The sequence below is a fragment of the Canis lupus genome, chromosome 9 (genome assembly GCF_048164855.1).
Source record: "Canis lupus baileyi chromosome 9, mCanLup2.hap1, whole genome shotgun sequence".
NCBI classification, from domain to species: domain Eukaryota; kingdom Metazoa; phylum Chordata; class Mammalia; order Carnivora; family Canidae; genus Canis; species Canis lupus.
In genome coordinates this window covers 32,415,371-32,441,814 of record NC_132846.1, presented here as the reverse complement: position 1 = coordinate 32,441,814, position 26,444 = coordinate 32,415,371, and the positions used below count along the sequence as shown (strand labels likewise).

Genomic DNA, 26,444 nt, shown 5'->3' with positions numbered 1-26,444 from the left:
AAAAAAAAAGAGTTCCAGCTGCTCCACATCCTTGATAACAGTTAGTGTAGTCAGTCTTCCAAAAGGTATCTCTATGTGATTTTAATTTTAATTTCCCTAATGACATTTTATTTATTTGTTTGTTTGTTTATCTGAGGAGTGTGCAGAGGGCTTAAGCAGGCTCCATGCCTAGCACAGAGCCTGATACAGGGCTCAATATCACAAACCTCAGATCATGATCTGAGCCAAAATCAAGAGTCAGACGATTAACCAACTGAGGTGCCACCGAGGTGCCCTATCTAATGACATGGTAAATGTTTTTTGTTTTTTGTTTTGTTTTTGCCACTTATGTGGCAAAATTCATCTTTTTGATGAATTGTCTGTTCAAATCATTTGTCTATTTTATCTGGGGATTTGTTTTTTGTTTTTTAGAATTGAGGTTCCAGCAAGGGGGTCCTGGATCAATGTTACTTCTTCTGTTGGAGAGATGCAATTAGCTACAGTTGTAGCTTGTCAAGTAGTCTGTTGAATAGCCATGGAAGCCTCATGGAACCAAACTAGGTATAGCTAGTGGGTTGTTGAATTAAGGATTCATGAATATTGATATTTAATATATAGTGAATATTTGGTGCCTAGGTGCCCCTCATGTGTGTTTATTACTTCAGGTACTCTTGGATCTGTAGCCCTTTTCATTGATGTTTAACCCACACATGCTCTAATTACTAATTACTGATCTATACTTGATGCATCTTGTGAGTTCATCCATTCATTTCTTATTTTCCATAGAACTGAATATTTTGCAACTATACATCAAATGTACTAAGCCCTCCCCCATCAGTGCTGCTTCTTTCTGTGACACACTTACTTTGCACATAGTATCCACTAAATAAATGTTAAATAAAAAATAAGCAATGCCCTCAGGTAGTCTTGCCTTAGAGACACACTTCCTCAAACAGAGTTCCTGTAGTTACATATGTGTGGGAAATATTGGGTTTCTTTGCTATAGGATTTGTTAGTGCCTTAACACACTACTGTGGTGGTATCTTTCTATAAGTGGATGTCACATGTAGTGTTCTCAACCTTAGTGACTGACGGACCCCTTTACTTCGGGTGCATCCCTAATGATTAGTGTTCTACAGAACAGATCTTGGGAAATGCTGCCTTGGGAACTGCTCTGTGCTGGGAAATTCGATGTTTACTATAGTAGGTGTAGGCCAAGCAGTTGATCTGAAATTACCTTGTATACTTTATAAACATTGTTTTTCTGGGTTAGATAGAAAACTATGACAAGAAGCAAGATAGGGAAATTGAAGTTACTGGGGATATGAGCTGACTAAACTATTCAATCAAGGGTTTCTCTAATTTCCCCTTTGGAATAAATCCAGGGATGATGCCCCCTCCCCCAATCAGCACAGTGCTGACAATATTTTTTCACAAATGGCTTATAGACTGGTGCTTTGGCATAGGCGGGCACTTTGAAAGATATTAAGATTATAAAAAAGAGACTTCTTCTTCCACCAGGATGGGAAAATATGCCTATTGAGACTTCAGGGAACCCAGATCTCTTATGTAGAGGATCTCCTTGGTATTATTCTGGATGGTCAAGGGAGTCTTAAGACTTGAAACTGAGTTTATTGGAGCACATTTATCAATGGGAAGATAGCTTGCTTCATTTAGTACAACACAGAGGAAAAGTAGAGCCCATCATGTCTTCTACCCTATTTGGCTCCATTTCACATCCTCTGACCCAACAACATCAACGTGTAGGCAGGTACTCCCACCTCTGGCCCCTCCTTCCCTTCCTGCACACAAGGGTGGCCTTCGTGCCACTCTTGTATTCTCTTCCCGGCACCCTCTCCCAATTTATTGCCTGCCTAAAACTTGCTCATCCCTCATGCTGCAGCTCAGATGTTTCCTCTGGTGAGCTTTACTCGACTCCTACCTACTAAGTTATGCTTTTTCCTCCTGTCACTTACACAAGTGTAGTTAACATTATTTAATGATTGTCTTTCCCACCAGGTTGTGAGGGGCCTGAGGGCAGAAATTGTTTTGACTAGTTTACTATTGAATTACTAGATATGGCAGAGAGTAAGTGGTTAATAAACCCAGCTGAATGATCAAAAACATCAGTGCTGATATATTTTGGAGTTAATTTAGGGCTGTTCAGTTTTCCTTTGTCTTAGGTCAAAGGCTTCTCAATTCCCTTTGTTTAGGGCTTGGATCCTCCTAAGATTCACCTTAGATACTCATTCCCAGAAATGCCTCTCTTATCTATTCCCTGATCAGAGTAGTGGTTGACATCGGTGAACACAGGTAAAGTCTTTTATGTAATCTGGAGCAAAGGAGCTTCAGAAAAGCAATGATTTTCCTTTTAAGTATGAGGTGTTCAGTTTCCAGTGAGCTTGAGACTCTGCAGTGAATAGTTTGTGGGTTCTCCCAAAACCCAGCATGAAGGAAGTATAGCTGTGGGCAGCCATGAAGCAAGTCATATTTGCAGTTATGCTGCTGATGTCACTAGAAGAATGCAAGAAAAACCGTTCCAGTGTGGGGACATTCTCTGGAATATTGGGAACACAGCTCCTTACAGGTACAGCAGTTCCACTTGACCTACTTCCATCAGTTCTTCCCCAGGGTACTGACCTGCCTCGCATCTCTCGCTGAAACTCACTCACATACCCACACCTGGGGCTTGCGATTTCCCTCACTCACCCCAAACGGATAGATGTGATTAGGCAAAAATGGCCTGGGGCAAAGTGGCAGAAGGTGAGGACCAGTCTCTTGTGCTTTCTCTTCTGAAAGGACTTTTTCTGGGGTGCAAGTTTTCTTGAAGCACTAACAAAGACCTGCATCACAAAGGGGAAGGAACCTAGCTCTGCACTGGATGGAGCAGACTTAACCCCTGGCTTGAAGTTATTGTGAGGACTCACGATAATGTGATTAAAGCCCTTAGGAGACTGGCTCCCACAATAGTGCTTAAGACATGGTAGCCATTTAACTCTTAGGTGCTCATTGGGTATTCGCAGAGGAATCTGTGTCTCCTGCCTCAGTAACATCACACTGGATGGAAATGGCTCGCTCAACTTTTCTCTTTCCTCTGTAACATCCTTGCAGGCCCAAAACCTAGAAAAATGTTTTCCAGGTCCCATGATAAGCTCACGTTTGTTGAGTGCTTCCGATGTCAAGCACTAAATGCTTAACATGGATGACTTCATTTAATTCTCAAGACCCAATGGGGTTAGTAACTACTGTTTTCTGCATTTATAGCTGAAGATATGTAGACACCAAAAGGTTTAGTAACTCACTCAATGTAATGTATATAGTAAGTGGTGGAGATAGTATTTAAATACAGCTTGATCAGGTTCCAGAACCTGGATTCTTTACTGTTGCATTTACACTGCCTCAATGCTTACTCTCATTATATTTTCTTCATTTTTCTCCACCTACACTAATTATCATCATGGAACATATCATCCCTATTGTCTCCTACTATGTTTGTGGGGCTCTATTTATTCTGTGATTCTCTTTGTGCTAGCCCCACACAATGTCTCATGTAATCCCGTGCTTTACGATTGCTTCTCCATTTGTCTATTGCTGGCTTTGGCATATGAGGTTTATGTACCAATTATGCTTTCACAAAACATCTCTTGGTTCCATTGTCAGACTGGACCCTAGACTGAGCAGATCACTGGGCAGACCCTTTATGCTTTTGTGTTCTTAATGACAACCATCTGTTTCCTAAAGCAATTGAAACCTTCAGTTATTAGCGTAAAGGAAAAGCATTCACTCTAGGCATAGGCACAGCCTCACAATGCTGTTAAATGGTTGGGGAAATCAGCTACCGCTCAGGTTAGGCCTGCTACCTGTCTCGGAATCTGGGTGACACTAGGATTTCAACATTAGATGCATAAGCCCCATATGCTTTTAAAAAGAAGATCCAAGTTGTACATACAAAAGACTATTCTATATCTTTGGAGTTACACAGAATACTCATATATATCTATTGCCCCATTCAATAGAGTATTATCAGTTCTATCAAGTCCTCCATGTACCCCCCTCCCCAGCTGCAACCCTCTCCTGACCGTCCCCCAGTAGTGCCAACACGCTCTTCATTACATAAAGAATAAGAGTTGAGAGCAATACGTTTTGGATGAGTAAGTCGGATGTGATTCCCAGGTACTTTGTTGTGAAAGGGGCTGGCAGCAAATGGATATTCAAACTTAGTAGTATTTTGAGGTTTCACATCCTGTTCAAACTGATGCTTTCAGTGAGCTGTTTCTAACTTTACGACCACTGCAGCATAATAGTGTGCTGAGAACAAATGTGTCAGCAAATTGTGGTCAATGTGCAAAATTAATTTTTGTCACAATTAGGGACTTGAGGACTTCTAGGGCAATGGCTGTCAGAACATTAATTTGGCGGCGTTGCAGATGGCGAAGAGCAGGATTCAAACTGCAGGGGGAAAGAGGGCATACATCATGAAGCCAATGTCAAAGAAAAATCTTTTCTGACAACGTGCAAGAACTCTGTTGTGAAGCTATGTGAGAGAACTTGGTCATGGCCACAGACATTCTACTCAAATAGGAATACTAGTGGAATATTAGCATGCCAACCCCTGAAGAATTCACTCCTTACAGGAGAGCCACAAATTCCAGTATTAAAAATTGTGTCTCAAACACCAAAAATGTGAGAACTGCTACTCCAGCCAGCAGATATTTCTGAAGTGGTTTCATGAATTTTCATCATTTATTCCCTGCCACTAATGGACCTTTTGAAAAAAATTTCAGTCTGCTCCTTCCTACCATTACTGTGAATTAGAAACACTCATGTCAACCCAGGGCTGGAGGAAATGAAATACAATTCCACGACAGATTTGGTCATGTTTGTAGGCAGCAGCTAAAAGATTGCAAAAATTGGGACATAATTTTCAGTGCTATTCAGTGTGTGAGAAGTTCAACAACAACAAAAAAAAAAACAAAGAAACTTGGAACTTAAAGGGAAATTGCTTTCAGAAGTAGGAGGAAAAAGACACATTTGAGGCCATGAGGCAGAAACCCTTGGAGAGATGCCCAGAAAAGTATTTCCCCCATCACTCCTTCTCTGTCCACCTTCTTTAGCCTAAAAAAGGCATGGTTTCCTATTCTAGAAGTAGAATGTGTGCTCTTCTTGCTTTTGGGACTGGCTGAAGACAATGTGGCTACATTTAAGTGACTTGGATATTTTTCTTCACTCTTATAAAATGCAGTATGAATCGCAGCCCAAATGATACATGACTCAAAGATTAACTTCTATGTTAAAACACGTTCTTTAGGATTGGTTTGTATCTTGGGAAACAAATACGGAAAATCTTCACTTGCATTCTTTTTTGTTATAGTTAGGATAGCCATATAATAATTTACCCTCAAAACCAGGACACTTGAGAATGTGAGGGTGCTATTAATTACACCTGGACAACATTAACCAGAACTGTTTCAGGCAAACTGGGATATATGACCATTTACAGTACAACCTTAGTGTTCAATTGTTCAGTATGTATGTTACCACATTGAGTAACTTTTAGCTCTCAAACATGATAATCTAAGGTACATTCATCTAGATATTATGTATTAGAGCTACAATCTTTTAGTTATGCTACTACCCCAAATAGATTTCTATTTTTTTTTAAAGATTTATTTATTTATTCATGAGAGGCAGAGACACGGGCAGAAGGAGAAGCAGGCTCTCTGCAGGGAGTCCGATGCAGGGCTCAATCCCAGAACCTCGGGATCAGGCCCTGAGCCAAAGGCAGATGCTCAACCATGAGCCATCCAGGTGCCCCTAGATCCCTTTGGCTAGAAGGAAGGAAAAGTGTTCCTTTTTTTCCTTCATGGTACTTTGAGCATTATGATCTGTTTTACGATAAGGTTAAGTGAGTACAGGAAGCTAATCAATTGCAACAAATCACACCACAGAGCTGAGCTCAAAGCTCAAAACTCTGCTCCCTGAATCCCCAGCAGTTGTATTGCTCACTGAAACCATATAGGGTCGCCTTCTAGAGTTTGATCAGATTTCTATTGGAGATTCACCAGAGGTGGAGGCTTATTACTGCCTTTCAAATAAGAAATCCTGTAGTTTGTAAAGAGGCTTTTCCTAGTCTGCATTAATCCTCCTCATCCCACTTCCATAAAAAGCCTGGGTGCCAGTCCTAATCATTAGTCATGTACTTTTGGTCTTTTTTTTGTAAAGATTTCTTTGGGCATTCAAGAAAGGATCCAGGTATTCATTAAGTTTAGTCCTTGGGATTTTTGTGTGTTGCAGTAACTAGGCAACGGTTAAGATGTTTTAACTTAGCATGTCCTGTACTGGCAAGTTTAAAAAAAGAACTGTCAAGCCATACTTGGCAGAACCTTCCTTGGACTCTCCCACCCTCTGTACGGTTCTCCTGGACATCTTGGCTGCTCCTCCACTGCTAACAGAGACCTCTTCTGTCTCAGCCATTCTGACGGGCTTCTCCAAGTCTTCCCCACTACAGGGCAGCTGGATATCCAGTGTCCTTAATAATCGGTAGGACTACAACAAGTGGTTTGGTGATCCAGGACCTTTCCTGACAACTCTCACAACCACATCTTAAACCTACTCTTAACTGCGACACCTTTGAACATAATTGACCTTTGCTTATGAAAATCTAGGTAGGTTTTAGGTTCGTAGTTTAAGAACTGTGCTTATTCATCAACTACTATAAGGACGTACATTTCAGACACAAACTCCAGCTCTTTAAAGTGACATCCAATGCAAACTCCTTCAGTGACATGAAACACGTGAAAGGCCTGCCTAACGTTCATGTTAGATGGATTGGACTTTCTAGGTATACAATTTTGGAAGCAGAACCACTGCCGAACTACTGCCTGCCTGGGCACCCAGGACAGGCCCATGTAGGATGCTGTTCTTAGAAAGCAGCACACAGTACAGTGCTATGGAGCAACATCTTTGGGAATAGTCACAGCTATGAATCTAATCTCGGTTCCTTACAGTTTCATTAGCCTTAGTTTCATCATCTATAAAATGGGGATGAGAACTGACCTTGTCCTAGAGGTTTGTGAGGCTTAATTGTTCAGGTCCACTGTTTAGTAGCGTCAGCTACTTGTTTTGGTCTCCTCCTAGATTTTATGTATCTCAAAAGTGGGAGATTAAGAATCGAATGAGCCTAAGTATGTAAAATGTACATAAAAGCTATCATTAGCTCCCTGGAAATTAAGCTTTTAAGTAGGAAAATACATGAAGTTCAATTTAACTCCACTTCATTAAAAAATTAACCAGTTCAGTGTATTCACCAGAGTTTTCCCATAGTTTTGGACCCTACCAGTGACAATTTAAGAGGACATGGACAAATCAGGATGTCTTGTGGAAGAGAAAAGGCAAAGTCTAGGCTGGTAAGCAAGCAACTGCATAAACAGGTTACTGGATGCCTGAGCATGAAACAGTGGACAAACCCTAAGCTTGAAGACAGAACTGGCATCATCCTTTTTACTGTGGCAATTTACTTAACCTCTTCATCTCTCTTAAAAAAAAAGGGGGGGGGGGCTCTTTTTAATCTGCCTACTAATCTTTAAGGAATGCTGGTCTAAATGACCATTTAAAAAATGAGGCTTGGGGGATCTCTGGGTGGCTCAGCGGTTTAGCGCCTGCTTTTGGCCCAGGGCGCAATCCCAGGATCGAGTCCCGCGTCGGGCTCCCGGCATGGAGCCTGCTCCTCCCTCCTCCTGTGTCTCTGCCTCTCTATGTCTATCATAAATAAATATTTTAAAAAAACATCTTTAAAAAAATAAAATAAAATAAAAAATGAAGCTTGGGATGCTTTGGTGGCTCAGCAGTTGAGCACCTGCCTTTGGCTCAGGGTGTGATCCCAAGGTTCTGGGATCGAGTCCCACATCAGGCTCCCTGCATGGAGCCTGCTTCTCCCTCTGCCTACGTCTCTGCCTGTGTCTCCCATGAATAAATAAATAAAATCTTAAAAAAAAAAATGAGGCTTGACATAAAATAGGAATGAAGCAAAAACTGAACAAAGTGTTTCTTTTATATGCCACAAACACTTCAAGCATAGCTTAGAATTCTAGGTGGACTAAGATTGCCTTATACTTGTGAATGTATGACCATAATTTTGGCAAACCTCAATTAGGAGACAGAGTCATCCACAACTGTTTTTGAAATTTAAAAAGCAGGGATCCCTGGGTGGCGCAGTGGTTTGGCGCCTGCCTTTGGCCCGGGGCGTGGTCCTGGAGACCTGGGATTGAATCCCAGGTTGGGCTCCCGGTACATGGAGCCTGCTTCTTCCTCTGCCTGTCTCTGCCTCTCTCTCTCTCTCTCTCTGTGACTATCATAAATTAAAAAAAAAAAATTTGAAATTTAAAAGCAGCAAAATATTTCTTTCCCCCAACAATGTACCTGTTAAGATCTATGAACCAATTTGTTTTCCCCAAAATGAGCATCAAAGCCCTAAACATGGATGTGGTATTTGGGTGTGGAGCCTTTGGGAGAATTCATTTAGATGAGGTCACGAGGATGAAGCCTCACAATGGGATTAGTGTCTAAGAGACAAACACAGCTTGCTTCTCCTTCTCCACCATGAGAAGATGGCCATCCACAAGCCACAAAGCACCCTTAGTGGGGAACTGAGCAGGCCAGCACCTTGACTGTGGACCTCCTAGTCTCCGAACTGATAAATTAATCCCTGTTAAGCTACCCCGTCTATGATGTTTTGTCATGGCAGCCCAAGCTGATACAGTAAAGTAAAATGGAAGAAAAGTAAAGTGGAAGACTGCAATTGCTTGAGAGAAAGCCCAGAGGAGGGAGGGCCTAAGTTCTACCTGCTTTGTCTCTTTCTCATCCTGGGAACCCCTGGATACCACTATACAGAGTGAAAGTAACTGTCTAATGCCCACATGAGAACTGTGTTCACGTGCTGACAAACTATGGCATGGCCTCAATTCTCTTCTGATAGTAGAATGCTACTGCATTGTCTTACTGAAAATAAATGCATGAAGAGGATTCTATGTTGCTTTAGAAATCTGGGGATCCCTGGGTGGCGCCGCGGTTTGGCGCCTGCCTTTGGCCCAGGGCGCGATCCTGGAGACCCCGGATCGAATCCCATGTCGGGCTCTCGGTGCATGGAGCCTGCTTCTCCCTCTGCCTGTGTCTCTGCCTCTCTCTCTCTCTCCCTCTGTTACTATCATAAATAAAAAAAAATTAAAAAAAAAAAAAAAAAAGAAATCTGTTGCAGAAGGATTGGTGCCAAGTTTAACACAGTGGTAAAGAACCTGCTTGGGTCAGGTACCCAGGAAAGAATGTGTCTGCTGCTGAAGCAGTGTCATTTCATGATGGGGGAAAAAAACCCCCAGCCCTGCTCCAGAATGATCTTCTATTTCACTACCTATTTCAGAGCTCCATTTTTGGCGGGTACCTTTACGGGCTAGGAAGTTAAGATATCAAATGCAACTTAAAAATTTACAGTTGCACTTTGTCCAATTATAAGGCAAAAAGTGGAAGTCTCTTTCAAAAGCTGATGTATTACGAGTGACTCATTTTACAGCCCCACTCACACCAAGGTTCAAGACAGGCAAACCCCCTGTGGTAATGGAATGGCAAATTGTACTGAGTTTAATACCGTAACCCTCACCTCAGGCATACCAGTTATGACAAGAATAGAACCACCTTTCATAAAAGAAAGCGGGGGTGGTGGCAGCTGGGGCAGAGAGGGAGGGTTCCCTAACTGCATATACAGATAATGTGGTTACAAAGAACGATGTAGCAGCCTTGAAAGGAGAAGAAACCCAGAGTGGACAGCATGTTGCTGAAAGAAGATCTGTGGAGGGTTGTTCCCAGGCACCCTATTTAAATGCCTTTGTGAATTCAGGTCACACACCAAGGAGTGTCTCAGGCCCCTTTTTTCTTTTTGACAACAGTTTTGCAGTAATCAGGCTTTGGACTTCTCAGGGAAGCCCAGAACTGGGCCTAAAGAATAAGATACATGGAAAAACTGTGAAACCATGAAAATACATTTTTTAAAAAAGTTTTCAGGTATGATACACAAAAGCAAACAAGTTTATCTTAAAAAATATCAAGTATCACATCCATAGACTATTCCTAATTATAATTACTTCTTAAAGCAACATATGTCTTTGTTTACAAATACAGCAGCAGGTGATAAAACCTAACGTCTCCAACAGATTGCTTACAGTTCATAATACAAACAAATGTCTATGTCTCAAATCACATTTTAGGCAGTTTAACTTAAAATGCATAGACAATTACATACATTAAATTTGTCATTATTAGGTCAATTTAAAAAATCACAATATTAAGAAAAAATACAAAAACCCTTTATAGAGCACGCATAAGAAGTCAAGTTTACTTAATGGCAACAAATCAGTATCTGCTAACCAGTGACAGGCAGTTTAAGTGCCTTCATCCAGGGAAGAAGAGGAAAAAATCCCGTTACTTTGCACACATGAACAGTTGCACTGACAAACACTACAATCTTGAGAAGCATTAATTTCTTACTTTGAAAAAACGTATACCAAACTTTGCTCTTTAAAATGTCCAAAGGCTGGCCTCTAATTTCCACCAACAGCAGACTAACATGTTTATCTAGGTAAACCAAAAATGGGTGTACTAATGAATTCTGTAATGCCACCCCCTAGACTGTAAGCATCCGCGGGACAGGCATTCTCTTTCATCTCTGTAGCTCTGGAATCTGGCAAAGCACTGGGATCACTTAAGTGTCTGTTGAATGAATATAGTTCTCCTGTTTTCTACAGCCAGAAGCTTGCATGGCATTTCTTTAATACTGATTATTTTGTTGGCAATTTTAAGTTTACTTGGCAGAATTCTGAAAATAAAAAGTGTCTGTCTTCAGTACTAAATATTGCTTTATTGAGATTAAATTTTAGTTCTCCTGAAAGCTACCCATCACTTTCTTTGTATGCATAGTACAGTACCTATAACAGTATGATTTATCTGAATTTAACCTTATGCTTTTCAAAAACCAACATCTGAAGGTCTGTGTTTAGGTTTAATTTCTAGGGTTTGTAACCGTGGCATTTTATAAAGCTAGCACTGGATTATTCAGGGTGAGGAAGACATTGGCACTAATCATTTCGAAGTATAGGCAACTGACTGACATGCAAATGAGTCACTGTTTTTAATTGAACCGTGACTAGAGTTTAGTTCTTTATTATTTATTTTTTTAGTTCTTTTTTTTTTTTTTTTTAATTTATTCATGAGACACAGAGAGAGATGGAGAGAGGAAGGGGCAGAGACAGGCAGAGGGAGAAGCAGGCTCCATGCAGGGAGCCCGACGCGGGACTCGATCCTGGGTCTCCAGGATCTGGCCCAGGGCCGAAGGTGGCACTAAACCGCTGAGCCACCTGGGCTGCCCGAGTTTAGTTCTTCTATACAAAAGCTGTCCAACTGAGTACAATAGGTAGCACTTATTATTTGTGAGGTAAAATTTTATGGCAAAACAGGCTTTCTTTCCTAGAAAATATGCCAATATTCTGTTGTAGTGGTGTGCCAGATGAAGGCCAAAAATTCACCCCCTTTCTTCTCTCCTCTTTTATTATTCTCTAATGAAAACAGGAAAACTGACAAGGAAGGAGGACCTTGGGTAATTAAACAAATATATTGCCTATTCCTGAATACTCAATGTATTACTTTATACCAAACAGGGCTGTGGAGTTCGAGCTATAAACAGCCATCTTTTGTTCAAAAGCATGAAAAGGCGTCAGGCCGAGTCCAGCATAGACAAGCCAAGGGATTTCAAGCACTCCTTTAAGGAGCCTTGATTCTTGAGAACTGCGTGTGTGATGAGGACGTAAAGTCTTTACTTTCATTTTTCCTTGTCATTTTTTGGTTTAACATGTCAAAACCTAAGACTCCAACTCCAGAAACACTAATCCTCAAATATATCTCAATTCTCTCCACCAAATTTGTCTTTAAGTTCTTGTTCTGAGAGAGTCCAAGTATCAGCATATTCTATACAGTCTTCTCTTCTAAGACCAGACAAACTTTCTAGGAAACAAGCTCTTCCCTAAACTGATGCCAGCCTAATAGGACTGGTTTCAAAAGCAACACCGTTCCCTTGTAAACAGACAAACCTTCCCCCATGCTTTCCCCCATTACTCCACTAGAAAACTTCTGTTTTTAACTTTACCCTGAACCTAAAAAGACATTTGTCCCGGAGTACTCACAAGAATCGAGACCTCCCCTGCAAGTTGAGAAATAATGCTCTAAGAAACTAAATGGAATATAAAAGCAAATTCTAGTCCCTTTGATTTCCATTCTTATATATAAAAAAAACAAAAAACAAAAAACCTCACAACTATCATTTGGAAAGTCCTTGAAAAGCAAAGAAAAGGGTACACTGGGCAGTATGGGTCACTAGTTAAGTTTATACACTTATTGGGAGTAGTAATTCCAAATCTCAGATACATGGTCCTTCAAATTCTTCAGCAGATTTTCTCATCTCATAAATGGACTCCACAATTAGATTCCCAAACGTGCTATTTCTCTTAATCAAACACTATTCTCTAGTGTTACATACATTAAATATTGTATCTAAAGCCAGAGTTGTGAACTTGTCCCAATGTAACACAACCAAAATAACCACAAAGAATATCTTTGCTATCTCACTTTTCCTCTTATCCCTCCAGTTAGCTGAAATTGCCTGATAATTTAAGCTAAAATACCTTCTAAGGCTACTTACTGCTTTGTAAATGGGAGGTTACTCTGACAAAAGATTCCAAGAGTGTCATAGATCGTTGGGGCTTGTCCTTGCAAGGAAGCAAAAGAAAAAAAAGACCGCTTGTGCCACTAAGTAAGAGCTGTCTAACAACATTCCCCAGTCTCAAAGTATCTAAACAAATCAGTTTCAATTCTGAAAGCTTGACTCTATCATCTACTTAAAAGGGAGCTTAAACACTGAATGTTCTTCTCAAAGATGACCATCTTGCGTTCTTAAAAAGAGGTAGCTATCAAACCATTAAATTGGCAGCATTTGGCATTCCTGACATTTTAACTATAAGAGAAACAAACTACTAAATATTTCTCTAAGCAAAAACAAGAGCTCTAGCATAAGTCTCTCCTATACTAGTCAAGAAATTCACAACTTATTTTAGTAACCCAATGGATACATTCAAAGTTTCAAAATGTTATTAACAAATAACATAGTCAGTTCTAAGAATCTAAGAGTCTGATTTAAAGGTAAAGTGCCAAGAAGCTACTCAGGCTATTTTGGTGGATACAAACAACACTAATTTAAGCAATAGTCACACTGCCTTCAACGCAATTGCAGAGATTTACACATTATTATTTTCAGTGTTAGAGCTAGAGGGTAATTTTTAAGGATGGCACTCGAATTCTACCTATTTACCTGTCAACAAACAGAACTGAACTGTTAGCCATAGCACTTTACAACAGATGTAGGAAACTATGCAAAAGACAATGACACAGCTTAATCAGACTCTGAAGACATACACATTTTGATCGCACTTGTATAGAGAAGAGTCGTGCCTAAATGACTACAGTTCTTGAAACATAACTGCTATATGTGTTTACAACAACCCCTACAGTGTGCCAGTTTTCCATATCAGGGAGAAACTAAGGGATGTACTCCTTCTAAAGAACTGAAGGAGAGGGATCTACACAGAAGGATCTGGGCAGAAGAGGATTTTATGGGGAATGCAAGTTACTTGTCACTATGAAGCAATTTCCAGGGTTTCCTCTGGCTTGAGGTTCAAGACAAAGGAGAGAATTATTTCCTTCTTTGAGTTCTTCCCAAAGCAATACTGACACCTCAAAATCTATTCCAAAGCAATACAGAGATGACCAATTCTCTAATAATTTACACACATGTTGGCCTGCATTAAAAAGAAAAAAGTTTTCATAAATGGCAGATTTTAGAGCTGTGTGACCATCTGGCTAAAAATAAAAGCAAATCAGGTAAAACTCAAAATCAAAGAAAAGTTTTTACTAAAAGCTCAAGGATAAAAATGAACACTGCCTGGCTAATGAGCTCAACATCTGACAATAATTACCAACAGCTTTAAAATATATATCCAAACTACAACTTCAAGAGGACCAGGTTTATTTATCCTATAGACAGAGCAGTTCAAGATGTTGAGAGGCATCATTTGTTTAAATTATGACAATGTGATTGTTTTAAAAGTGTGTTTATTTAGGGGAAAAAGTGATTATAGAAAAATACTTGAAATAATTTGCCAATGAGGTTGCAGATTCTAACAATAACCCACATTTTAGGTTTTTAAATGTGTGGTTTCATAATTTAAACAAATCGAAAACTTTTTTTTTTTCAAATCGAAAACTTTTTAAAACAAATTATATCAAAGAGCTATCAATATACTTCATCACTTTAACGTTCAATAAAAACCGAATAAAAATCACATTTGAATGATTTACTTTTACATTTTTATCTGATTGTATCCATCAGATGTACTATACATCCAAGTACAAGAGGCAGATATCTTCTCTGAGAGGTGCAAGAGTTGTTCTTTCATGAATGCCCTCTAAGAATAGTGAAACCAGCAATTTTTATATATGCATTCATGTGCATATATATGTACTTCAAAAAGCAAAGCGTCCTCTCTTCGTCCATTAACTTAATGGTAAGACTGCAATAGAAAAAAGAAAAAGTAAACCTCCAGTTTTTCTAAGTGGAGTTTATTAACTCCTTGCTGTGGTTTAAAATAAACTTATTACTTAACAAATCCAAACACCAAGTCATCCCATTTATTTTGGCATACAATTTGCAAAAAATTTAAATAAAATATGTATAGCAAGAAGTTATACTAATGAAAGTAAGTTTAGGGGGCATTTTATTAAGATTCTTTTTCCTTTACAGTTAAGGTAGACATCTGATTAATCTAGTCAGAGATCTGATTATTTTGTTAAGTCATTTTTTCCTTCAAGGAGAAACAGGACTATTTGAAGACTAACTTGACTTACTTCTGGGGGGAAGTGGGATGCTTTTCTATTTGGTCAAATGCCCCCAACAGGTTCTCCAACTAAAATGTCAACCCTATCACTCTGGCTTGGCTGACAGTAAAGCATCACACGGCATGCTTTCTGCATGACAATGCAGAACAGTCATATAACCTGGAGCTCAATGGTGCTGAGGATCTAACAAAACTTTGGCTGAGAAACACTACGGAGAATTATAGAAAGGACAGGCAATGCTACATACATATTCACTGTCCTAGATTTTCTAAAAATCTACCTTGGTAGATCACACAGGCAGAGACTGTTTTTACTGAACTGTGCTTTGATGTGATGTTATAAAATGTGATGTTAAAAGAAAGTTAAGTCCGATGAACTGCAACTGAGTTTACCTCAAAGATGTTATTGAAGACATTGCTTACTACATTTCAAAGTCTTTGGGGATCTCTGGGAAATTTTTCTATTTTTAGTACCAGGAATAACTAATGTCACCCTTCTAAATGGTTTATCTGAAGCTTGAAATGTACTCTTCTCTTATATACACATACCCCCCTCTTTTTAAAAGTTTTAAATGCTTTCTAATCTTCTATCTAAAACTGGAGGCAAATAATCTTTCAGTTGTGCTCATGCAACTATTAGTGCATTTTAAATAACAAATTTAACACTCACATGGGGGCCACCAGGCATCGGTGGAGCACCAGAAGGTCCTGAAGGCACTTGAAAAGGATTGTTGGGAGTGGGATAGAGTCCTGGTGTGGGATATGATCCTGCAGGGGCAGGATATGGTGCTGGTGGTCCCCAGGCTCCTGGTGGAACAGTGCCCCATGGAACAGGTGGCGCTGCCCCTGGTGCTTGGGGAGGGGGTGCAGGATATGGCCCTGGAGATGGATATGGCATATTAGGGGTAGGATACTGCCCTCCCATTCCAGGCGCCCAAGGTCCAGAAGACATGGATCCCCATGGACCTAAAGGACCAGCAGCAGCTGGATCTGTGGGTGCACCATATGGTCTTGGAAGCTCTGGAAAGGGCATATTTGGTGTAGGATATGGCCCCGTGGGGCCAGGGCCTGGCACGGTTGGGGCTGGATAAGGACCACCAGGTGGGGGACATGATGGTCCAGAAGGAGGAAAGGGTGCTGGGGGTCCTGGAGGTGGTCCGGTGGGAGGCACAGAGGGATACATTCCTGTTGGTGCTGGTCCAAAAGGCACAGTGGAGGGTGTTGCACTTGGTGGGAGTCCAGATGGCACAGAAGGTGGAGCACTTGGGTTATTCCAAGGGTTGGAACTTGGCCAGCCTTGAGGAGGTTGGCCAGGTTTTGTATTGCTCACAGCAGACGTTTTGGCAGGGGAGTGTTCAGGTAGTGCATCTGCCAACTGGAATACAAAACAGGCATGTTTTATCAATCTTATTTAGGGACAAATCATGTCAAACATGATTATAAACCCATAAAGAATAGTAAGCTACAGAGGAATTATAAACTCCTAGAAAATCTTCAAAAGCTAAATTGCTCAGTTTAAGAACAATCCATGTAACATAAAAATCAACTTTACATCAACATTACAATGCAAACTCATTAGAGCCGACCAAATTTCCTAAATACAGTTACTCAAAATACTGTGGATCTGAATCCTGGCTTTACCTCAAACAAGCAACATACCCCTCTCCGAGCTTTAGTTTCCTCATTAAAAAAAAAAAAAAGTTCAGCATTAAGTTGAGGCTTAAATGAGATAGTTCATGTAATGCTGGCCATTATTAACACTGCCTGGTTAAAAGAGAATAGGAGTAACTTTACACTTTAATGTAATTTTCCTTTTTTTTTTTTTTTTAAAGATTTTATTTATTTATTCATGAGAGACACATAAAGAGAGAGGCAGAGACATAGGCAAAGGGAGAAGCAGGCTCCATGCAGGGAGCACGATGTGGGACTAGATCCTGGAACTCCAGGATCACGCTCTGAGCAGAAGGCAGGTGCTCAACCACTGAGCCACCCTAGACATCCCTGTGTCATTTTATTTTTATTTTATTTTTTTTCCTGTATTATTTTCTTAAGAGCCAAAATACTTATGAAGGATAAATGCATCAACTTACCGAAAATTCATCAGACATTTTCCTAAAAAGCAGAAAGAAAGAAAAAAGAATACTTCAAAACCAGTGCTTACCATTTCTCATATATTCCATAAAGAACTTTATGTACACCATTTTTTACCTAATCATATATGCAGGGTTTTTTTCTTTATATGGGGAAAACTTCTATAGTAGTTATATAGTTCTACAAATGTCATCTCTTTTTACTAGCTGCACATTATATAAAAGTGATCCACAATATAGTTCACTCTCAATTTTGATGGTAGTTTGCATTTTGAGCTGTTTTAAACAATGATACAGTCAACACTTCTGAACACATATGCTTGTGAATGTGTCATCAGGAAAAAGTCCTGGAAGTAAAATTTATAGTGAACAGGTAAGGCTATCTACAATCCATCTTAAAAGTCCATGCCACAGGGGATCGGTGGGTGGCTCAGCAGTTTAGTGCCTCCCCCCTTCGGCCCAGGACGTGATCCTAGGCTCCCTGCATGGAGTCTGCTTCTCCCTCTGCCTGTGTCTCTGCCTCTCTCTTTCTCTGTCTCTCATGAAGAGAAAAAAAAAAAAGTCCATGCCACTTTTAAAGTCCTTTGCCAATTTACATGATCTTTTATTTTATTTTATTTTATTTTAAAGATTTTATTTATTCATGAGAGACACACACACACAGAGGCAGAAACACAGGCAGAGGGAGAAGCTGACTGGCTGCATGCAGGGAGCCTGACGTGGGACTCAATCCTGGGTCTCCAGGATCAGGCCCTGGGCTCAAGGTGGCGCGAAACCTCTGAGCCACCTGGGATGCCCTACATTATTTTTTAAAACTCTTCACCACTGGGTATTATTAAATTTCTAAGTAGTTTTCAATTATGACAGGTTAAAAATTGGCACCTTGTTTTAACTTTTACATTTTTATTTATTTTTAAAAAGATTATTTATTTATGAGAGACACACGGGGGTGGGTGGGAGGGGTGGAGACTGGGGCGGGGACGGGGCAGAGACACATGCAGAGGAAGAAGCAGGCTCCATGCAGCGAGCCCAACACGGGACTCAATCCCTGGTCCCCAGGACCACACCCCTGGCCAAAGGCGGCACTAAACCGCTGAGCCCCCAGGGTGCCCAACTTTTACATTTTTAAAATTAAGTGGAAACTAGAGCATCTTTTAAATCCCATATTCAATTTAGAATAAACTTTTGTGAACTTGCTCATAAGTCTTTGTACCACTTTTGTCAAATTCTAAAAGTGAAGCATAAAAAAATGCACAGATGTGAGGTGTTCAGGTCAACAATTTCGGACAACTGTATATGCCACTAACCAAAATACAGAACGTTTTCCTTCACTCCAGGTTTACTGATGCTTTCCAATCAACTCCCCTTTCACTCAGCAATCACTTCCTCAGTTTTTGCTTATTCTGTGACTTCATATAAATGCAGTTAAGACAGTATGTACTCTTTTTGCCTTTGATAATTACTCCTTAGTAGTACATTTTTTAAAGGCTTTATAAAATTGTAAGGAGATTAATCCTGAAGTATACGAGACAAAAAATTCACCTATGCTTTCTAACAATGCAGGTTTTAACTTAAAATATGTATTTTAAAAAATACTTAGAGAGAGAGAGAACATGAGCAGGGGGAGGGGCAGAGGGACAAGCAGACTCCCTCCCTGCTCAGCAAGGAACCCCATGGGGTTTGATTTCAGGACCCTGGGATCATGACCAGAGTTGAAGTCAAACACTTAAGCAACTGAGCCATCCAGGTGCCCCCAACTTAAAATATTTTTCTTTCAAACAATAATTACTGTATAATCTGTCTTTTCTAAATGGATATGACAAACTACCCTTAACACATTCTACTGCCACTATTGACAACAAATACTTCTGACAACAAATACTTAACGAATATTTGTCACAAAAGAGGTACTGTGCTGTAAATGTTTTAGGCAGGTAATCTCACGGAATAAATGCAAATTTTTCACTCAGTTTACAGCTTGAGAAAAGGAGGCTCATCAAGTTAACTTGTTTAAGGGTACACAACAAATGTGACAAATAGAAAAGTTCAAATTCAGGTATGATCTGATTCCAGAGCCAAGGCTCTTAACCAGGCTAGAGACCTCTGTTCTTTTCCACTGATCTGCACAACAACATTCCATCTTAATTTCGGTAGCTTTATATTTTAAATAAATTTTAATATCAGTTGACCTATTACTGTTGTCTTTTTCCCCTGGACTCCTGAATATTATTTTTTCCAGATCATTTTATAAAAAAATAATCTGTTGGTGTTCTGGTTGGGATTGCATTAAATTTACAGATTAGAGAACATGGAACATTCAAAATATCGAATCTTGGGATCCCTGGGTGGCGCAGCGGTTTGGTCCCTGCCTTTGGCCCCGGGCGCGATCCTGGGAGACCCTGGATCGAATCCCACGTCGGGCTCCCGGTGCATGGAGCCTGCTTCTCCCTCTGCCTGTGTCTCTGCCTCTCTCCCTCTCTCTGTGTGTGACTATCATAAATAAATAAAAATTTATTTAAAAAAAACAAAAACAAAAACAAAATATCAAATCTTCTCATTCAAGAACAAAGTATATCTTCCTGGTTTCCATCATTGTCATTTATCACTCAATAGTTTATTTTTTTAAAGTAAACTCTAGCCAAAAAAAGTAAACTCTAGCCTTAACGTGGGGTTCAAACTCATGACCCTGAGATCAAGAGCCACACATTCTGACTGAGCCAATCAGGCACCCCTAAGTGAAAGGCTTTTTAAATTTTACTGAATTACTTTTGTAAACAGTGATGTTATTAAATTATTTTATTCCTGAAAGTGTCACAGTTGATTCTCTGGGATTTCAGGTAACGAATTCTATCATTTGCAATAAACAAATATGCAAGTTTATTTTACATTCTCTCTCTTTTTAAAAGATTTTATTTATTCATGAAAGACACACACAGAGAGAGTGATAGAGAGAGAGGCAGAGACACAAGCAGAGGGAGAAGCAGGCTCCATGCAGGGAGCCCAATGTGGGACTCGATCCTAGATCTCCAGGATCAGGCCCTGGGCCAAAGGCGGCACTAAACCGCTGAGCCACCTGGGCTGCCCTACATTTTCTTTTCAATATTTACACCTCTTTTCTCCTTTGCATCAGCTAAACTTTACAATGAAACGTTAGTGATAGAGAGCACAATGGTCTTGTTCCAACTCTCCTAGAAATGCTTCTAACATTTACATAAAATTCCCATTTTTTAGGGGTACCTGGGTGGCTCCACAGGTTAAGTGTCTGCCTTCAGCTCCGGCCATTATCCCCATGTTGTGGGATGGAGCCCCGCATTAAGCTCCCTGCTTAGCGGGAATCTGCTTCTCCCTCTGCCCCTCATCCTGCTCATGCTCTTTTTTGCTCTCTCAAATAAAATCCTAAAACCATTCCTATTTTTAGTTTAAGATGGAAAAAATTACATTAAAGATGTCTATTTATGCCTATGTTGCTAGATTTATTTATTCCTAGTTTGCTAGTTAAAAAACATTTCGAGAAGACACTGCATTTCTTTTGATCTTTTTGACATCTAATGAGCTGATCACAGTTTCTCTCCTTTGATCCATGAATAGTTAATTACACATGAAAACGGCTTAATACTGAGCCATCCTTGCAGTTTTAGTTTTATTTTCAAGTACAATTGGCTAACAGGAATGATAAAGACAAAGTGTGAAGCCTACAACTGCCATAATCTTGCTATTTATTCAGAATATCAAAAAACACATTTTGAATATATAGTATATACAACTATCCATTCATTCCCACATTAAGGTTTTGTACTAAAACCTTAGATCACACAAGAGTAAATTCTTAGGATGAACACCTGAAAAAACTTTATCAGTGCATGACAAGTTTAAAGTCTACATAAGACAGTAACATGCTTTTCAAACAGGGTGAACCTTTCTGAAACAGAAAATGGTTCTGTATCAAAGTTCACATTAATTCTGGAGTGGAGAACTAACAAAGCAATCCATTCAAATTCATGTGCTCTTGCTTGCTGTTCAGGTTTTCAGAATTACTCTTTTCCCTCTTAGTTAAAAAAATATATATATACAAACACTATATAAAGTTAACTAGTTGTAAAATTACATTAGAGTGTAAGTTATTCCGTAAGTTAATAATATTAAACTGACTCACAACTCTGGCTTTCAAAATTTGAAGTTAAAAATAAAATCCTGAAAGACAAAGGAGGTATTAGAATCTTATGATTAAGTAATGAAGCCCTCACTAAAGGGATTAGAGGTAGATCATTTCTTGTTCTATAGGAACTTTTAGTAAAGTGACCTTCTCTCCATTGTCTAGAATATGCAGTGTTCATATTAATGGGAAACATTCTAATTTACTTACTTGCATCATAAAAGGTAAAAAGCAGAGCTGGACAGCAGTGTTTCTTTTTCTTTTAAGAGTTTATTTATTTATTCATGAGAGAGAGGCAGAGACACAGGCAGAGGGAGAAGCAGGTTCCCTGCAGGGAGCAGGGAGCTCAATGCAGGACTCGATCCCAGGACCCCAGGATCACCACCTGAGCCAAAGGCAGACACTCAACCACTAAGTCACCCAGGTGTCCTGTCAGCAGTGTTTCAATATAGGAAGACTTGCGTAATTTTTTAAAATTGAGACTCTTCTAAAAAACTATTCCAAAATACCTAGAATATGCTATTTTGGGAGGGTAGGGGTAGAGGCAGAGGGAGAAAGAAAGACTCTTGGGGGATCCCTGGGTGGCGCAGCGGTTTTAGCGCCTGCCTTTGGCCCAGGGCGCAATCCTGGAGACCCGGGATCGAATCCCACGTCGGGCTCCCGGGTGCATGGAGCCTGCTTCTCCCTCTGCCTGTGTCTCTGCCTCTCTCTCTCTCTGTGTGACTATCATAAAAAAAAAAAAAAAAAAAAAAAAAAAAGAAAGACTCTTGAGCAGGCTCCACGCCAAATGTGGATGGATCCCTACGTGGGGGTCCGTCTCAGGATTCTGAGGTCATGACTTGAGCCAAAATCAAGAGTCAGACACTTAACCAATTGATCCACCTAGGCATCCTGGATTATGCTAATTAGATGAGGCCAAAGTAACCCTGAACGCCCCCCCCCCCGCCCCAGTTTATAATCATAATCAAGATTTTCATTTTTTCTTTTTGGAATACAGTAAAGCTATTATTTCTAAAACTTTCCATTACTACTTTATGGCAAGATCTATGATGTATCCACTGAAAGTCATTCTATTATCTGAGCAGTAAAAACAGAAACTTAAAAGCAGAACAAAATTTCTTTTGACATACCTCAGAAAAGTAAAACATTTCTGTAATTCTTATGGCTTTTTTTTTTAAGATTTTATTTATTTATTCATGAGAGACCCAGAGAGAGGCAGAGACACAGGCAGAGGGAGAAGAAGGCTCCACACAGGGAAGCCCATGTGGGACTCGATCTTGGAGCCCCAGGATCATGCCCTGGGTCAAAGGCAGGTGCTAAACCGCTGAGCCACCCAGGGATCCCCACTCTTAAGGCTTTTAGAGTCAAATGGAAATCCAATTACCAGTAGATTTTATTTTATTTTTTATTATTCGTTTTTAAAGATCTTATTTATTCATCAGACACAGAGAGAGAGGCAGAGACATAGAGAGAGCAGCAGGCTCCTCACAGGGATCACACCCTCAGCCAAAGGAAGACGCTCAATCCCTAAGCCACCCAGGCATCCGACCAGGAGGTTCTAAAAACAAGTTAAACTCTGTAAATTACTAGTGACTACCCATCAAGGAATATTTCAAAGGGCCATCACAATTTGTGGTGGAGTGTCAAGAGCACAGGACTAGACAGTTATGAAATGTGGAAATCAATCCTTTGACTCTTTTGACTAAGGCAAGCTTAACCATAGACCACCGCTCATCTGCAAAAGTTTTACTTCCTGACTACTTCACAGATAAATTAAAAGTAACATGTTTAATAATCTATAATGTACTACAGACAAATAAGATGTTTATTAAGAGAAACTAAGAGGGATGCCTGGGTGGCTCAGTTAGTTGATCATCCCACTCTTGGTTTTGGCTCAGGTCATAATCTCCGGGTCATGGGGTCAAGCTCCAGGTGGGGCTGGGTGCTCTAGGAGAGGAGTCTGCTTGAGATTCTCTCTTCCCCTCTGCTCCCACCCCGCCCACTCTCTCTAAATAAGATCTAAAAACAACCCCCCCCACCAAGAAACCTCTCCTTTTGGCCCTCCCCACCTCTAAAAAAAAAAAAAAAAAAAAGAAACTGAGAAATCAAGACTTTGGCACTGATTTGTTTAGTATGGGGGAATATGATGGTAACATATTGAAAATATAAATTTCTGATTAGAATATTTGATTATGGGCACCTGGGTGGCTCAGGGCACAATCAAGGGGTCCTGGGTTCAAATCCCACATCCGGCTCCTGACAAGGAACCTGCTTCTCTCTCTGCCTAGTCTCTGCCTCTCTCATGAATAAATAAAATCTTAAAAAAAAAAAAAAAGAATATTTGATCATTTTTATTATTGACTCTCTTATCAGATACATTCCATTTTACATTTGGACAACTCAAGGAACTGAGGACTTAGTAAAGTTTTTGAATATTCTTAAGCTTTTGAAAGACATAATTTTTATTTTTTTAAAAGATTTATTCATACATGAGAGACACAGAGAGAGGCAGACACAAGTAGAGGGAGAAGCAGGCTCCCCGCGGGGAGCCCGATGTGGGGACTTGATCCCAGGACCCTGAGATCACAACTGGAGCTGAAGGCAGATGCTCAACTGCTGAGCCACCCAGGCGTCCCAAAAGACATAATTTTTTAAAGTATCATTTTTTTTATACTTATGCCTGGAATATACACACCAGGCACTGTCTTGTTAGGCTTTGGGGAAATGAAGAGTACTACACAGAATAGACATTTAAGGAATTCACAATCTGGTGAACTACCCTTTATTTTTTTTTTTAAAGTTTATTTATTTATTTATTTATTTATTTATTTATTTATTCATTCATTCATTCATTCATTCATTCATGACAGGGAGAGAGAGAGAGGCAGAGACACAGGCAGAGGGAGAAGCAGGCCCCAGGCAGGGAGCCCGATGCAGGACTCCATTCTGGGACTCCAGGATCACACCCTGAGCCAAAAGCAGGTGGTAAACCGCTGAGCCACCCAGGAACCCCCCTGAACTATCCTTTAAATAGTAACTACCTTACTTTGGGTAAGCCCAGGGCACCAAGTTGAGTACCTAAAGGGCACCTAAAGAAATCAAGGAAAGGAGAATAAGGGGAGGAACCCTGAGAAGAGGTTCCTTTGCAGTCTGGGAGAACAATGAAGAGCTGGCAGTAGCGGATGATGGGACAGGCCCCGGGAAAGAGCAGACCGTGCAAAAGCTAAAGCAGGCAAGAATACGCTATGGGAAATATAAGCAGTTCGAATTGGTTGGAATACAGAGAGGGGAGGGATAGAAGTTTTAGCAGAGAGCCTTTAGACTGAGGTTTGAATGTCTCAATCAGATTCAGCTCACCCCAGTGACTCAGTTTCTTCAACTATAAAAGGGCTAGTGATGCGAAAGACTAAATGGTATTCATAAATTAAGTGTCTATAATAACAGTGCTCTAAAAAATAGTGGATGGGCAACAGATATATATTCCCTTGTCTTTCTTCCTACATGGGCATGGCAGCAGAGATTAAAAGAATGACCCTGAAAGTTATGGCTGCGTAGATAAAACCCTAGCTCTTCACTGGCAGGTGATGGACAGGTTGAATTCTTCAAACTCCAGAGGTTTAAGTACACAGGAGTAGTATCCACCTTGCAGACCTGCCCCCAGACTGACAAAATAAATCTCCTGGTCTCTCTCTGGCACTCAAGGAAAACTCAACAAACGTTAACTTTTACAATCGCGGTCACAGGCCTGCAAACCTTTATCTGCAGTTCTCGATTTGGAAACTTCTGAAAAGAAAAGGAAAATTCCAGAATTTGGCATAAAACTTAGTTGGGTGGCAAAACGTGATCTGAGGATATTTACAGTTTCCATGAAGTCACGCCTATCCCTGCACCATTATTACCGTAGTCTCAGGGATGCTGCTGGGACCTTGTGAGGGTGACACCTCTGGCCTACGCATCTTACTCTTTCTAAAATCTAAAGACACAATTCGAAGATTGCTGAATTCCAAAACATACCGGCCCCGAGCCTTGCAGTTAAGGAATGGGTCTCTCTCTGTTCCTTCTGGAGAGAAGAAAAGAACATTCTCACACACACAACCCAACTCAAGTCGCTGAGACAAACTAGTTTTAAATAGGAGGTTCAGAGACGCCAGTACCAGAAAAATTCCTGTTGCTGCCCAGTGAATACAGCCGAACAAAGAACTTCTGAAAGCTCTCCGAAGGCTACCTTGGCCTGTAAAAGGAGGCTCCTTTACAGAACATGCCTTCACAACCATCAGGTGTGTAAGAGTGTGTATTTCTTCAGCAGTAATTTTTTTTTTTTTCCCGTCAGGGGAATACGGTCTGATGCCTCAACATTAGAAATTTTTAACCAGTAAAAGCACTGCTTTTGGTTTTCGAAGAGGAAACGGCTCAGCTATTTATAAGCTTCCATGCGTAACACAAGCCCCCAAATCCTAAGAAAGAGAGTGTCGCCGAACTCACGGCTTCTGTCATGTGTATTCGTCGAATAGGATCTGTGTAGCAACTCCTTCGGCAACTAACGACCGGAACGTTGTCACACGGCGGACAATCTGATTAAACAAGTGCCAGATTCCTCCAAGGCTGTTCAGGCCCCTCGCTCCCGTTTTATTAGAAATTAATGAATGGGGGAGGGGACCGAGGGGGCGCGAGCCGGGAAGCCTTCAGGGCCCAACGAACAAAGGGAGTCCGGGATCAACCGGAGCGAACCGGCCGCCGAGCGGGTCGCGCCGCCCGGAAAGGGGTGGGGGTGGGGAGGGTGGGGGAGGGGCCGGGCCCTCTCGCCGCCCCGCCCCCAAACCCGGCCTGACGTCAAGTGCGGAGAAACCCGTCCGGCGCGACGTCAGCCGCCTCCGACGCCTCCTCCCGGGGGGCGATCGGGGGGCACCTCGCAGCCTGAGGGAAGATGGCGGGGGCCGACGTTTAGTCCCGGCCCCTGAAGAGGCGACTCGAGGTTCCTCTGTTACCGCGCCCGTCTCCCGCTTGGGCGTGCTCCCCTGCCCCCCTCCACGATACCCACTAGCGCCGAGGCAGCCTCACCCGGCCAGATCCGAGCCCGCAGCAAAGTCTAGAAGCGGCGATGGGTCCGGGGGAATCGGGTGCTGAAGAACCGAACGCGGACTGACTGACGGCGGCGGCGGCGGCGGTGGCGGCGGCAGCAGCGGCGGCGGTGGCGGCGGAGGCGGAGGCGGCGGCGGCGGCAGCGGCAGCACTAACAGC

General features: G+C 41.0%; 1 protein-coding gene across 6 annotated transcripts; it reads right to left on the bottom strand.

The window, feature by feature from the left end:
- Positions 1–9,986: 9,986 nt before the first annotated feature.
- Positions 9,987–26,431, bottom strand: MAPK1IP1L (mitogen-activated protein kinase 1 interacting protein 1 like). Of its 6 annotated transcripts, none has more exons than XM_072838651.1 (4): positions 26,265–26,431; positions 17,054–17,075; positions 15,634–16,338; positions 9,987–14,639 (listed from the first exon to the last, which is right to left on the bottom strand). In XM_072838651.1, the coding sequence occupies exons 2-4, from the start codon at positions 17,069–17,071 to the stop codon at positions 14,628–14,630; spliced, it is 735 nt and encodes a 244-aa protein (XP_072694752.1). In that variant the 5' UTR covers positions 17,072–17,075; positions 26,265–26,431; the 3' UTR covers positions 9,987–14,627. The 6 variants fall into 6 exon arrangements, with proteins under 6 accessions (XP_072694752.1, XP_072694753.1, XP_072694756.1 ...); XM_072838652.1 differs by lacking the exon at positions 26,265–26,431 and adding an exon at positions 25,689–25,909; XM_072838655.1 differs by lacking the exon at positions 26,265–26,431 and adding an exon at positions 25,361–25,383.
- Positions 26,432–26,444: the final 13 nt, after the last annotated feature.